We start from the raw sequence: 14454 nt of genomic DNA on the forward strand, positions 1-14454 counted from the left end.
CACATCACTGCCTACACACAACTCATTTTTAAGCGCATTCATGGTGGACAACAAAATGTTTTGCTTTAACTGTCTTCTTTTCTGTTGTCTTCAGGAGCAGAACCATGCCTCAACCTCCCCCTGCTCCTCTCCAGCGACCACAGCTCAGCTCAACCTTACCCATATGCCCTATTTATACAGGCCTATCCCAACAATACCAACTCCATCGTCTCCGCTCTCTCAACCCTCTCCCTCCCACCACATGTTTCTTGTTCATCCTTCAGCCTGAAGACCTCATCGTCTACAAAGGAGGAGAGGGGGTCCTGTATAGGCTCGGCTGACCACCTGAGACAGAGCTCCCATCCAGAATCTCCTCCCAGCCATCACATCTAGCCATAGTCAATACATATCTTTATCATATTCCATTGTTGTGGTGTGGACCTTGCTAGTGAAATGCTCCTGTGTGGCTGAAGAGTTTCTGTCTGATATTAAGACATGGGTCAACCCCCACAACCTAAACCTGACCTCAACAAGCTGTTAAGAACATTATTTAACTTGACTTCAATTATTCCACTTGTGTTATTATTATTATTATTATTATTATCATTATTATTATTATTATTGTTGTTGTTGTTGTTGTTGCTGCTGATATTTCATTTTAATTCTAGTTGAAGATAATAAATATGTTTATATGCACAGCCTAGTTGTTTTTGCATTGAATTGAATCAGGATACTGATTTCCTCCTCCGCCAGCCATAATAAAGCTGTTCTCTTGAGTGCTGGGTGTCTCAGGCATGCTGAAGCAAGTACAGAGCAGTGGTTTTAATGTAACAAAGTTAAAGAAGTAAAACTATGGAGTAAGAAAACTTTCAGAAATGTTCGTGTGCATAGGATAGAAATCCATGCATTTTTGGCTGTAATTTAGCATAAAATAAATATTCGTAAACGCTCGAATGAGTCCAGTCATACATAAAATGTATTCTGTGTATTTTATCCATCAGAATATAAATTGAAAAGTTACCACATCAAGAATTACAATCAAAATGAAAATGTATGACTACATTTTCTTCAGTACGAATACAAATTCACAAGCACAACTCAAAAATACTTCATCACATCACAGGCATTATTTACTGAGCAGAAGAAACATCAATCGAGATACTGGACTTTTGCACCACATACGAACTAAACCAGGACTGAACGAGGATTAAACCAGGACTAAACCAGGACTACACCAGGACTGAACCAGGAGGACTAAACCAGGACTAAACCAGGACTGAACCAGGAGGACATTCAAACTATTCAATCATGTAACGTAGGTATTCTGCCTCAAGTCTAACATGCACATGTTGTTGCTTAACATACAGTTGTGGATAAAACTGCTGGTACCCCTCTGATAATGAAAGAAAAATCAACAATGGTCACTGAAAATAACTTGAAACTGAGAAAAGCAATAATAATAATTTAAAAAATACTGAAAAATAACCAATGAAAATCAGACACGGCTTTTAAATTAATGTTAAATAGAACGATAAAAAAAAAAACAACAACAAACAAACTAATGAAATTAGCCTGGACAAAAATGATGGTACTCCTAGAAAAGATTGTAAGTAACTGAACAACAGGGACATGTTAAATTTAGGTGTGTCCTCTAATCTGCATCACAGGTGTCTTCAAACTTGTCCTCAGTCAGTCTGCCTGACATGTTGTCATTGTGCTGTCTGAAGACATGATGGATACAACACTGAACATGGACCAGAGAAAGTGAAGAAGAGAACTATGTTAGGAGACTAGAAGGAAAATGATAGACAAGCAGGTTAAAGATAAAGGCCATACGACCTTCTCCAAGCAGCTTGATGTTCCTGTGATTACAGTTACACGTGTTCTTCAGAAGTTTAAGATCCACAGGACTGTAGCCAACTTCCCTGGATGTGGCTGCAAGAGGAAAATTGATGACAAATTGAAGAGATGGATCATATGAATAGCAACCAAAGAGCTCAAAACAACCTCCAAAGGAATTAAATGTGAACTTGAAGGGCAAGGTACATCAGTGTCAGATCACACCATCCATCACTGTTTATGCCAAAGTGGACTTCATGGAAGGATACCCCTGTTGAGAGCAAATCATAAAAAAGTGAGACTGGAATTTGCCACAATGCATATTGACAAGCCACAAAGCTTTTTGGAGTAAATTTTTATTTATTATTGCTTTAATCAGTTTCAAGTTATTTCAGTAATTATTTTAGATTTTTCTTTCATTGTACCAACAATTTTATCCACATCTGTACATACAGTAAAACAATACACTTTTAAAATGTTACTTGTTACTCCACTTCTGCCCCAGGCGCTTAAATGGACGGCATTTAAACTGGAACAGAACTTGGGGTCATAGCTCAGGTAACTTGACAGGACACTGTTCTGCCCTGCATTGGTAAGAGGAGCTCTAGATCATATTTAAAGCCTGTGTATGTTAGATCCATACACTGTATGCTTGTATGATTATGGACTGTATAGAACAAACGAAGCTTGCGCATGCTTAGGTCAGTGCACATGTGCATGTTGTTGTTTTTGTTGCCACGTGCGTTGCATCAATGCAACCTTTACAGACTTCGAATGAGACCAGAACCTGCTCTCCTGAACTTCATCTGATGAACTTTGACACATTTTCACACAGACTGCTACTGACCGCCCCTTATTCGGACTACAAGACTCTTGAGAGAAAAAAGCAAGAGGTTTGTGACTTTACATGTTCATGTTAATCCATTTAAGATTTTATGTTACACACACACAAAAAAAACAAAACAAAAAACCAATATTTGAGCAAACTACCCTTTTAAGAATACACAGAAAACTATTACAATGAGTTTATTCAAATAAATTCCAGTCTGTATGTGGTGCAAAAGTCCAACATCTCGATCAATGTTTCTTTTGCTAGGTAAGTAATGCCTGTGAAGTGATGATGTATTTTACTCTTTGAATTTGTATTCATACTGAAGAAAGCATAATCGTACATTTTCATTTTGTGACTGTAATTCTTGATGTCGTAACTGGATGGATAAAATACACACAATACATTTTATGTATGACTGGACTAATTTGACAGTTTATGAATATTTATTTTATGCTCAACTACAGACAAATATGCACAAATTTCGTCCTATGCACATAAGTATTTCTGAAAACTTTTTTACTCCATATAAAGCACTGCTATTTAGGTAAGGTACAGATACCTAAGTACATTTTAAAGGGGATACTTTTTACTTTTACTTCACTACATTTGAAAACATGTATTTGCGCTTTCTACTCCATTTTTGAACTAAGTGAAAAGTTTATGTATTTTTTTATTTTATGTATTTTTTAAATTATTTTTCTTTGAGACCACGTTGTAGTGTTAACACAATTTTCGTGTAGAAGATGAAGCGCACACTGCACAGATTTGTGTGTTCTCACGTCAGTGCGTACACGCAGCAACGGCCCCGCAGTATGCGCTCACGTCTTATGCACGCTTTTGTGTACGCCTATTGTGACCCACAATCAATGTTTAAATTTCTCAATAAATAAATAAATAAATAGCATTCTGTAATGCAACTTAAAAGGAGTACATATGTTTCCTTGTGTATATTTTATTTATTTTTTTAGAAAATAAAACACATAACAAAGGACTTAAAAGAAGATCAGGCAACCAACACTTACATAACCACAGGCTATACATGAAACACTCTAATTTGTTTAATCCCATTATGATTTGACTCTTTGCTCACACACTCACACCCCAGACACACACCACTTACATCTGTTGTATGGAGACTAGACAACAAAACACTTGGATACACAGTAAAATGTTCAGTTTGTCATATCTGATGCAGTCTGTGATTGTCACTGTTTGGTGTCTTTTCCTGATGAGGCTGGATTTTGTCTGCAACGGTGATTTTGCCCCTTTGAGGTAACATGATGTAGGCCTACTGGCAGGATACCCTGCTGCACCCTCGGTAAGATACTTCAGAATCATGCAAATAATTGTAAGAAATTGTAAGACAGGTAGAGAAATGTTGAAACAATTACAAGACTACCTTTAAGCTGTATTGCACTCTTTGATATATTGAGGTGTTAAGTGCTTCTTCCTGTGTTACTACTTTGGCTTTCTCATGACAAAATAAAAAATACACAGTGACTAGATACAAACAAACACCGTCATTGGAAAATAAAGTGCTAACAAAGTTACTTGAATGTAATCCAAAGTAGTGTGGCTTCTAACTCCAGCAATAAAAGGACATAACATATACTACTATGATGAATGGTTACATAAGTGAGTAACTATTTTGTAAATATAAGACATGTAGGCCTATTAGAGATCTCACAGTCTAACCGATCATTATTTTAGTGTATTTATGTTCTCTTTTTAAACAGTGCTTTTCCAAACAGAAACAGCATCTGAAGTTTAAATGTAAAAAATGTTTAAAACTACTAATGTACTGTACATCAATTGACAATTCCACAGTTATGCCCATTTCGCCACAGTCTTGCTTTTTACCAGCATATCTTATTGCTGATAGTTCCCGTATTGACCCTGGAATACAAAAGGAAGAATTACAACCTTAGTACTACTACTACTTTGTATTGAAATAATAATCTAGAGTTGAGACATTAATTTGAAAATGCAAATTAGCTGCAAATATAATAAGATATAAATTATGGAGTCATAGCATAAAAGATGTTGTAACTCATAATTTCATTTGTAAGAGGAAACCCATTGATCTTTTGTTGAATGCATCCTCTTTATGTTCAAATCTGTACCTGTTCATAGGAGTACGGTCTTTGGGCCTGTCCTCCCCCCTGGGATGAGCGGTAGGAGCCGTACTGCTGGCCCTGACCCTGTTGATACTGAGAATACTGAGAAGAACTGCCTTGGCCTGGTCCTGCAATCCAAAAGGTGACTGAGTGATTCTTGTTCTGCTGTTATGCACAATACAGCTTACAGAGTGTCTAACCGTATCCTTGAGGAGGTCCGCCATAGCTTGGTTGTGAGGAGTACTGCTGCTGACCAAAAGACTGCTGACTAGAGCCCTGCTGATACTGGCCCTGCTGCTGACTGTACTGAGAGTTACCTGACAATGTTCATGAGAAAAGGTAAATATAAGGTACATACAAACATAATCAACCAAGGCATACCTTCGTAATAATGCTGTGAGGATTCATCAAAAGACCTCTCGTATTGTTCTCCGTAGGAGGACTGTTGATAGGAGTAATCCCCATGACCTGTAGTCAATCCAGACGTTAGGGTGCATATATACAAACATTAAGATACAATATCCAATTGCGACATTTGTACTGATACACTGACATTGTGCATTACAAAATTTCAGCACACCAAAGGGGACAGTATGGACACAGACACACTGGGAGAAATCATCATTTGGATTTAAGTCCACTGGATTTTATTTGTTAAATGGGGCCATATTACATTTCCTCTTGCAGAAGAGTAAAACAGCATTGTCTCAAATGGGCTGAGAGCTTTAAGACACTTATGGCTGTGCACCATTACCATCTGGGTAATACTGTGGGTTTATGGGCTCACTGGAGCTCTGAGTGTGTCTATACTGCTCTCCGTAGACCTTGTCTTCTCCCATGTACTGCTGTGCAGACCCTGCAACACAGGTGACACCGAGGCTGGTTAACCAGCTGTTTGAACCCAACTGCTGAAGAACACTCTCATTTTGGCCTCTCTAACATGTTCTTCGGAAAATGACTGTGCCTGTTTTAGGTTGTCAAAAAACTTAGTTTTTGGGATTTAATATGAGCTTTATGTTGGTGTGCTGAAACTCCAGATTACATGCTTTTATTATAATACAATCCAAAGCCTTTTACAAAGTCTCACATACATTTACATGGGAAAGCAAACCTAATAGTTTTTCATCTATAAATGGCATGCACAATTCAAATGTGACAGCATACCATGCAATTATTGAGCAGCCTTGAAACATATGTGAAACTGGCAATGTATTTACAAAAGTGATGATGAAGATAGAAAATCCTTTAACATAATATATGATTGAACAGTCATGCAGAAAACCTGAGGTGAATGAGGACACTTTGTGTTGCCCTAGAAACAGCCTTTCTTTTTTACAATACTTCTGTCTCGACTATATCCTTCAAAGACATCTTGATAGGGTGGAGCTATTCTTAGGCACATGCTGACACAGTGCTGTAGCTCCACAAATTACCAGCATCTTAAATGTGCATGCTCTAACTGTATAACTGTATAGTCCAGGTGCCAGGTGAAGCTCTTACCTGGTTGTGATGTGCGATAGGTTCCCATAGGCCTCTGGGACATCATATTGTTGCCTTGACTTCCCTGCCCCATTAAACCCACGGCCTGCTGTCCCTGATAGTGCTGCCCCCCCAGTTGGGCTGAGGAATAGTGAGGAGTGCCCGACTGGTGCATCATGGAAACTGGAAAGCAGGTTAGTGATAAAGATGTCTTATCAAAATTAACATGCAAAGCCACCGTGTTAGACTACAGAGGGTGCACTAATTAAACGTTGTAATCAAGGAAAGGTCACACTGCAACAAGCCACAGAGTAAAGTCAAAAGGGGTCAAAAGCAGCCTCAAATCTCTTAAAGATTTCTTAAGAGATACAGTGCAAACAAAATCACTGACATTATTGCATACGCAGCCAATGCAAGAAGTATTTCGGAATGTATATTTCTATGTCTGGGTTAAAACATAAAATTCATACAAAGGGAGCTGATGAACTGAATGTGCTTCAAGCTCCAGAGGTGTTCAAGCATCAATGCATTCACCAACAAACTACTTACCACTATACCTCTTTAACTTAAGTGTGTTTTTCATCTTCTACGATTCTTCCTGATGTTTTTGTTGTTTGTGTATGTCATAACCATGGTCATAACAATGTTCTGTACTTAATGCTGCCTCCTCTTGGCCATTGAAAACGTTATTGAAATTGTCTTAAAACATGGCAAACATGGCTTTGGGATTCAAGATATCTCAGACATTTTAAGCAAATGTCATTTATCAAAATATACTTTCTCCCTGGTTTCTTTAGAATGTGACCAAATTGGACACCATAACCTGTCACAGTGGCTCACCTTGGTTTGACTGAATGTTGAGGTTGCTGCGGGAGGAGAATGATGCAGATGAAGAGGAGGAGGCATAGGCAGGACCAGGGCCCTGCACCATGCTGCTTTGGGAAGGGTGCCCACCGTGGACGTATGTGCTGTGAGCAGTAGGGGGCACCTGACCAGACTGTTGCTGCTGCATGGGGGTTTGGTTGTGGCCTGATGGATAGATGTCCCAAAGGTCAAAGGTCAACAAGAAACCACATTCAGTTCATCTTCAGTGCAAACTTTTAGTTCAGCCAGGAGAAAAATTAGGATGCACTTGGCAGGGGTGAGTAGAGTCATCTGAAGAAATTCTTAAAATTCTTAGATTTATTTTATTTTTGGCAACTCCACATACTTCTGCCTCTGGGGTTCACAAACATACCCTGATCTCCAGCACACGCATAGGGTAAAGCAGGCACACATGCAGCAAAGACAATGAACAAAAATCATATCACAAACATCACACTTACCATTACTCTGCATCATTGATGTGGGGGTCAGTCCTGATGTCATGTTGTCATTACCTGAAGTGTGTCCACTGCCCTGGCTCATTCCCATGTTGTGAGTGGGAGGCTACAGCAAATGAAACCAATTATTGTTTCAGCCAATAGTCATTAGGAGGATAGCAGTATACTTAATAACATAATTAAACTCAAGCTGCGCTCACAGCGGGTAAAAGTGACTGCATGTTCTGATTTGAATCTGCTATTGTGGCCAAGTAGACAAGGTTTCTGTGCAGGATTTGCTGATATCTGTAAAATATGCCAAAAAGTTAGACTGTACATGATGTCTAATTAGCTCAAAGTCAACGCTGAAGAGGAATGGGACACTTACTGTGTGCATTCAGCTGTTTTGCCCTTGCTTTGGTAGTCCATTATACACTGTATGAGGTGATGGTTTTCATCTAGCATCTAAGAAAAGACAACAATGAGGCATAGGGCACAAGTGTTATTATGCCATGTTAATGTTCTGCCTGGTGGTTATATGAGATAGTTTTATTCAGTTGATTGGCTTATACAGTCCAGGATTGTGCAGGGTTCTGTTTGAGGACAGGTGCGCACCAAAACAAACGTACACGGTTCACTCGAGGATAAAGCATCAGCACTGGCCAACATATCTGGGCTGGACCCTCGGTTACACTTTGACTGTACAAAGTGCGTTGTGTTCTTCACATGTCTTATAGTGATTATGTCGTGTCATAGCCTACGTGCGTAATTGCGCCAATATACAACTTGTTATTGGTTGGTGCGTGGTGGTTTACCAGAGGAAAATAAAGGAGATTGTTTGTGCACTAAGTGGCTTCACAATGGTTTTTTCACAAGTTTTGCACATTAAGTTTATCATTGTCAATTGAATTTAATGTAGCCTATACGCGTTTTGATTGCACTTGCAGCGCACACTCCCAGTGCAGACAAGCGTGCCTTTCATCCAAGACGGCGCATCGTGTCTACCGAGTATACAGCCTAAAGATTACCTTTTGAATAGTCTGCGGTGTCACCTCCCCTTTGGTCCTAGGACGTGCAGATGAAAACGCCACCGACATTTTGTCATATGGAAAATAAAGTCTGTTATTTTATTCTAATATTTATTATCTTGAGCGCAGTCCTCCGTGGTTGCACTGTTTGTCCATTTGGCGATCGCACGAAGGGGGTGTAACGTTGAACGGTCAACGTCGTATAGAAGCAAAAAAGAAATCTACCTGTATTTTATTACACGACGCAACCTACTTTCAAAAAGTTAAGTGTATTTTAATGCATTAAGGCAGGTGCTTTTCCCCCCCTCCAAATCTTTCAGCACACGGGTGGAAACCTTTTCCCTTTGCATTGGTACAGTCCGGATGCTGAGTCTCGCGCTGTGTGTGCAGACTGGAGTCTTTAGAGTCTATTCAACACTGAAATAAACGCCTTTTTATGTAGAGTATTGTGATTAATAGAAAGTTTTTTCCCCTTAGACATACACTTATGTAATTTATTCTTTGCATTTATTTTAGCGGTTACAGAAACACCTGCATTTTCCAAAATTAGATGATGCAAAATAAAAAAAAATAAAAAAGGGCTTTATTATTAATATAAAGATTAAATGCATTTTTGAATAACATGGATTAAAAACCTTGTAAAACATTTATTCAAAATAGTTTTATTACAATTTAAACACAGACCCGTCAAGTTCATAAACACTGCATAGATTTTCTGTTTTTAAGAGCATATTGAAGATGGCATTGATCTCCCTCCCAGGTTAGAATGCAAAGACTCTCTGTCCAGATCTCTGCCCTCTTCCCCGGGTGTAGCCCCCTCTGAAGCCCGGGCTCCTCAAAGGCCATCCTGAAGCACCAAAGGTTTCCATATTGCGCTGGCGTTCCTCTGCCCATGACAATCTGGAGACACGAAAATAGCTAAAGCAGAAAGTATATAATCAAACTCAAGAAGATAATGAATGATAGCTCACCTTAATTTCTGCTCAGAGGGACTAGGAATGTTATCATAAAAACATTTAGCTTTATTATAAACACATTTTTGCCCAAAAGGATCATCGTCAAAGGGAGAGTCATTTGCCTCATTCTCCATTGTAGCATTGCGTGGTTCTGGTAGATAGGGTTAATATTATATGCAAATGTAAACAATCCAGTAGGTAAATACCAACTTTCACATTGACTGTACCTTGAATATTGTAGTCCTTTATAAACTGTGCATTTGAATAGTCAAAATCAAAGTCGGTATCAAACCTCAATGGCCCATCGGAGGGACGATTCCTGCCTCTCCAGGAACCTTTGTTTTAAATAAGGACACAACCAATGTAAACATGTGAAAATCACAGATCAATATGACAGTATTTACCAACATATTAAATACATTTGAGATTTGTCAAAATTATTAAATTATTTCAATAAGTTTCAATAACACATTTTAAAATGTGGATCATGGTCTATGTAGCTCCTTCTGATCTTTTGGTGTGATGCTGCAACAAAATACTATCTGGCATAAGAGCTTGACATCTGATATATTATTCTGAGTCTTGATTTTGCAATTTCACTGCAACAGTTACATCCCCAACCCCACTATGCAACTTTTTTGATGGTGGGTACACCATTTGCTTTTCTCTGTAGAGAGGTTATTTCTTTGCATGGAATGTTCCACTCTATGGCATAAAACAGATAACGCCAGCAAGCCAAGTTACAGGTCAGGTCTAAGGAGAGACAAGCCTGCTCGCAGTATGAATGTTCATACAGTTTTTCCCCTATTGAAACACCTGCTACTGAATATATTTAAGACAGATGACTTTAATGCTATACTGTGGAACATTCCATGCAAATATCTTCAAGTAGACAAGCAGGAGGTGGATCCCAGAGTAGAAAATTTACATTGTGCACCTTTAAGTTGTCTGTAGATGGCATTACCTTGTCTCCTCCTTGGCGGTATGTTTTCCATGTTTTGCCAGTATCCATGGTTCTGTTGAGCTGGTGGGAAACGTGGGCCTCCTCTCACTGCAAATAAGAAATTACAATCTCATTGGGACAGATATTTAGAGTGGGCTTTAGAAAACACTGGATTTCCATTCTTACTTATGGGAGGTGGTCTATGGCGAGGAGGCTCTCTATCCTGTTGTCTGGGGGGAGGTCTGGCTGGTTGCCTTTGCAGTGGCTCTTGGACTGATGCTTGGGTTGGGGGCCCATTCTGCTCCCAGTCATCATTGGATAGATGTAAAATTCGTCTGTTTCTCTCAGTGCCAATGGTTTGTACTGCCTTTTCCACCATTGGTCGCTTCATGGCTATATGTATTTAAACAATACATTTAAAATGACAAAGGTTAAAAAATGGTGCATTAGTTTCCCTCATTTAGAAGTTTATATATTAAGTTAAACCATTGTATACATCTTTCCCTTTTCTTTAAAACACACTTTGAAATGTTGGAGAAAAAGTATGGCATTTTCCCCCCCAGTACTTTCAGTCATACTCCTATCTTTCAAAATCTAAATATTCTGCCAGCAACTTTGAAATACCAGTGAATAAACCAACTATACTGACATGCACTAATCAGATCATATATTATTTGTAAGAAGAAGTAAACATTACTTACCAATGCCAAGAGCAGCAGTATACTCCCCAATGTGAACAGGCTGAGCAGACACTTGGTGGTAAATGGGTACTTGAACTGCTCCAAGATGTAATGTAGAGTGTGGGTCTGGCAAACTAGCACCTGAGGACTATACCAAAATATTAAGTCAGTGGTGTAAAACAAGTCCATAAATTGATCAATCTTACCTTACATGTGTACCTACCAGCAGAATAGCAGGATCTGGAGCCAGACCGTATTGGGATGGAGGTAGTTCACAAAGGTTGATGTCTTTAATATCACTTCCTCTAAATGTGATGTACTCATAGATGTCATCTCTGGGTGGTGTGGGCTGGTCAGTCAGTCGCCCTTCGGTCCCATAACACTTCACTACAACAACCAAAAAATAAGGAAACTGACTGACAATTTTTTTTTATGTTCACCTCACGTGGTAAAATATATAACTTTTCATGTAATTATAGTCCATTTCTTGACCAGTTTTCAAACAGTTTTGACTATTAGAGGGTAATAAAATTTGCGCTTATACTCTGTAACAATGATATAGATTTAGCAAAATGTTTGAAATAGCATATTTCAGCCTAGCTACTGAATACTCCCTCCCTCCATGCAGCCCTCACAGACTGTTTTTTACTTACTTACCTTTTGCCAGGACCACAGTTGAGTTTACTTTGTCAATGGTGTACAATATGCCCACATATCTGTTCAGAGCCTTAGAAATCAAAGCTATTTTACAGCCGATGTAAGGTTTAGATGAGTTCATTTTAACAGTTGGAGAGTAGCACTAAACGTCCTTCAGACTGAAGGACAACGTGACCAGGGCACGTTCACGTCAGTCACGTTGCACTTCATTCATTCACTTTGAAAACGCGCACCTGGTCTGTGACGTCATAATTATACCTGCGTAAATCTAAACGTTGATGAGCCGTTGTTTCATGGCGCTTTCTTTTAAAACTCTGTTTTCTCGTACTCACAATATGTGTCAGGTTACGAGGACGTGTGGAGATTTTACGTTCTAACGCAAATCTTTTTTGTAAGAAGATGATTTTCAAATGTCCAGCAGGGGGCGTGGCAACACCACAGTGCAGACTAGAGATTAAAGGCATACAGTATATGTTTATCTTTATACAGTCTACGGTGCAGACATAAAAAGTGGTGGTCTTTGCATATTTAGCAAGCTCATATTAGTTCTAAACTTCGACATTTACATCGTAACTTATATTCACAATGAAATAGATGTATTTAATATTTTTAAACAAATTAGACTAATATAAACACACATTCAAGCAGTAATCAACCTCATGGATGTAAATCTCTGATTGGACAGACCACTAGGCCTGTTATATCTCTCATGCTGTCTATTTTTAAATGACATTTTCTAGACCTATTTATACATCAGGCCAGATCAGTTCAGAGTAGATCAAAATAGAAAAACCAGTGCCAAAAAAGTCCATTCCTCTGAGATGATGAGTGTCGGGGTTATTGGGTCACAGTCTTTAGTCACATTTTTGAGAGTATGTCAGTAAATGAATAAAAATATTGGTTTAATGAATGGAACATGTCCATCATAAAATACTGAAACACATTTCACCACACTGCAGAGTCAGTCAAGGCAAGAACATGCTGAGCAGCTCTAACAGGGTTAAAGGTCAGAGAATAGTATTTACCAATAAAACGTTTTCATGATAAAAAATATATCCATCCAGGATCTTGCCTGAGCAACTATATAATAATAATAATAATAATAATAATAATAATAATAATTATTATTATTATTATTATTGAAACTACAAGGCAAAAGCTATTTCAGAAATCACTTTGCATTAGAAGCTGATGCAAAAAATTCAAATTCCATTGATTTTCGTCCTATTATCCAGGGACGGGTTGTAGGGGAGCAGTCTAAGCAGGGGTTCCCAAACTTGCCTCACCCCAGGCACTTCCTCCAGCTCTGCAGAGGAAACTTTCGACTGCTTGTATCCGCAATCTTGTCCATTGGGTCATTGCCCAAAAGCTCATGACCATAAGTGTGGGTAGGAACATAGATTGACGAGTAAATTGAGAGATTTGCCTTTTGATTCAGCTCCTTCTTCACCACAACAATTTCAAACCCAAGTGCAATTAGTTTAGACAAGTTACCGCTGCTACCCACACACAATCCTTGTGTCACTAAAACTAATGATGTATTTTACAACATGAATTCCTTCATTAATATGTGTGTTGATTGGAACCACATACATTTTCTTGGGATTTTGCAATGCCTTTTCATTTAGTTTATCTTTAGCTCATTATAAATAATTATAATGAGCTAAAGTGTATTTAAATTCATCAGTATGAGGCAAATAGGAGCATTGTGGATTAAATGTATTTTATCCATTAGTGCCATTATAAAGACATCACTGTCACTATAAGTCCATGAGTCATTAATCTTTGTAAAGTAGTGCAGGTTGTATTAGGGAGGGACAGGCTGATATGCACCATTACTTCAAATAGCATAATCATAATATTTCAAGATATTTCACACTAGTGACATCGTTGATTTATTTATATATATATATATGGTCAAATAAACGCTAAATTTGAAAAAAATTAAGACATTTTAATTGTTGAAGTTGCAGCAGAGAAAGTGTCCACAAGGTGTCACTGTTGCATTACCTATTTGCTCCTCAAACGCAAAGGTTCCAGCTTTAACTTGGATGCATTATTTAAGTGTAACCTTAAGAAACAACACAATTATTTGTTAAAAAAATAAAAACATAAAAAATCTTCTTTCAACATTAAAACACAATATGCATATACTGTCCACGCAATCAGTCTTTAGCTTATAAATTTGTACTATAGCAATATTTTGCCTCCTCAGTACTTTTACAGACTCCCCACAGAGTACTGTTTAAAAATCAAGGCATGGACCAACTTCTAAATCTTGTGCGATATGATTTGTCAGGCTATATTTGCTTACATTACACCAGGACACCAAACTCAATTTCATTGTCTTGTTTGATTTTGCATAATGAGAATCTGCTCCCAGGATAATGCTTTTGAGTGACAGCTGCACAGCCAAGACAGTACATTTTACTTATACAAAGTGCAGCAATACAGCTGATGTCTTAAAACAGGAAAAACTGACCTAGTTCATTTTAAGCACTTTTCACAACTCGATGTTGGTAAAGCTAATGCGCACTTACTGATTATCAGACAATAAAAAGTTTTTTTTTTAGGTATAGCAGACATATTTTGACTTCAACAGCAGCTTATTTATCTGTTCTGGGTCAAGACAAATTCCGCTCA

At 38.3% G+C, this 14454-nt stretch overlaps 2 protein-coding genes across 2 annotated transcripts; both read right to left on the reverse strand.

Annotated features, from left to right (window-relative positions):
• Window positions 1-4519: 4519 nt before the first annotated feature.
• Window positions 4520-8644, reverse strand: LOC110164461 (SS18L1 subunit of BAF chromatin remodeling complex). The gene is made up of 11 exons (XM_020929497.2): window positions 8576-8644; window positions 7936-8012; window positions 7769-7853; window positions 7572-7674; window positions 7087-7275; window positions 6268-6429; window positions 5522-5623; window positions 5149-5235; window positions 4968-5084; window positions 4774-4895; window positions 4520-4546 (listed from the first exon to the last, which is right to left on the reverse strand). The coding sequence occupies exons 1-11, from the start codon at window positions 8642-8644 to the stop codon at window positions 4520-4522; spliced, it is 1140 nt and encodes a 379-aa protein (XP_020785156.1).
• Window positions 8645-9221: 577 nt separating this feature from the next.
• Window positions 9222-12020, reverse strand: lsm14b (LSM family member 14B). The gene is made up of 8 exons (XM_020929999.2): window positions 11812-12020; window positions 11378-11541; window positions 11176-11302; window positions 10661-10867; window positions 10496-10582; window positions 9759-9866; window positions 9547-9682; window positions 9222-9475 (listed from the first exon to the last, which is right to left on the reverse strand). The coding sequence occupies exons 1-8, from the start codon at window positions 11930-11932 to the stop codon at window positions 9337-9339; spliced, it is 1089 nt and encodes a 362-aa protein (XP_020785658.2). The 5' UTR covers window positions 11933-12020; the 3' UTR covers window positions 9222-9336.
• Window positions 12021-14454: the final 2434 nt, after the last annotated feature.

The sequence above is a fragment of the Boleophthalmus pectinirostris genome, unplaced genomic scaffold (genome assembly GCF_026225935.1).
Source record: "Boleophthalmus pectinirostris isolate CB_2022bp ecotype Guang Dong unplaced genomic scaffold, ASM2622593v1 HiC_scaffold_8, whole genome shotgun sequence".
Classification (NCBI taxonomy): domain Eukaryota; kingdom Metazoa; phylum Chordata; class Actinopteri; order Gobiiformes; family Gobiidae; genus Boleophthalmus; species Boleophthalmus pectinirostris.

Bases quoted from the DNA above. Each gene is read 5' to 3' on its own strand.
- LOC110164461 (XM_020929497.2), bottom strand. From the start codon at position 8,644: ATGTCGGTGGCGTTTTCATCTGCACGTCCTAGGACCAAAGGGGAGGTG. The intron at 7,854-7,935 runs GTAAGTGTCCCA...CATATTTTACAG, and splicing joins AAAACAGCTGAATGCACACA to ATATCAGCAAATCCTGCACA. The intron at 6,430-7,086 runs GTGAGCCACTGT...CCTGCTTTCCAG, and splicing joins CAACATTCAGTCAAACCAAG to TTTCCATGATGCACCAGTCG.
- lsm14b (XM_020929999.2), bottom strand. From the start codon at position 11,932: ATGAACTCATCTAAACCTTACATCGGCTGTAAAATAGCTTTGATTTCT. The intron at 10,868-11,175 runs GTAAGTAATGTT...AAATACATATAG, and splicing joins TACTGCTGCTCTTGGCATTG to CCATGAAGCGACCAATGGTG. The intron at 9,867-10,495 runs GTAATGCCATCT...TTTAAAACAAAG, and splicing joins ACCGCCAAGGAGGAGACAAG to GTTCCTGGAGAGGCAGGAAT.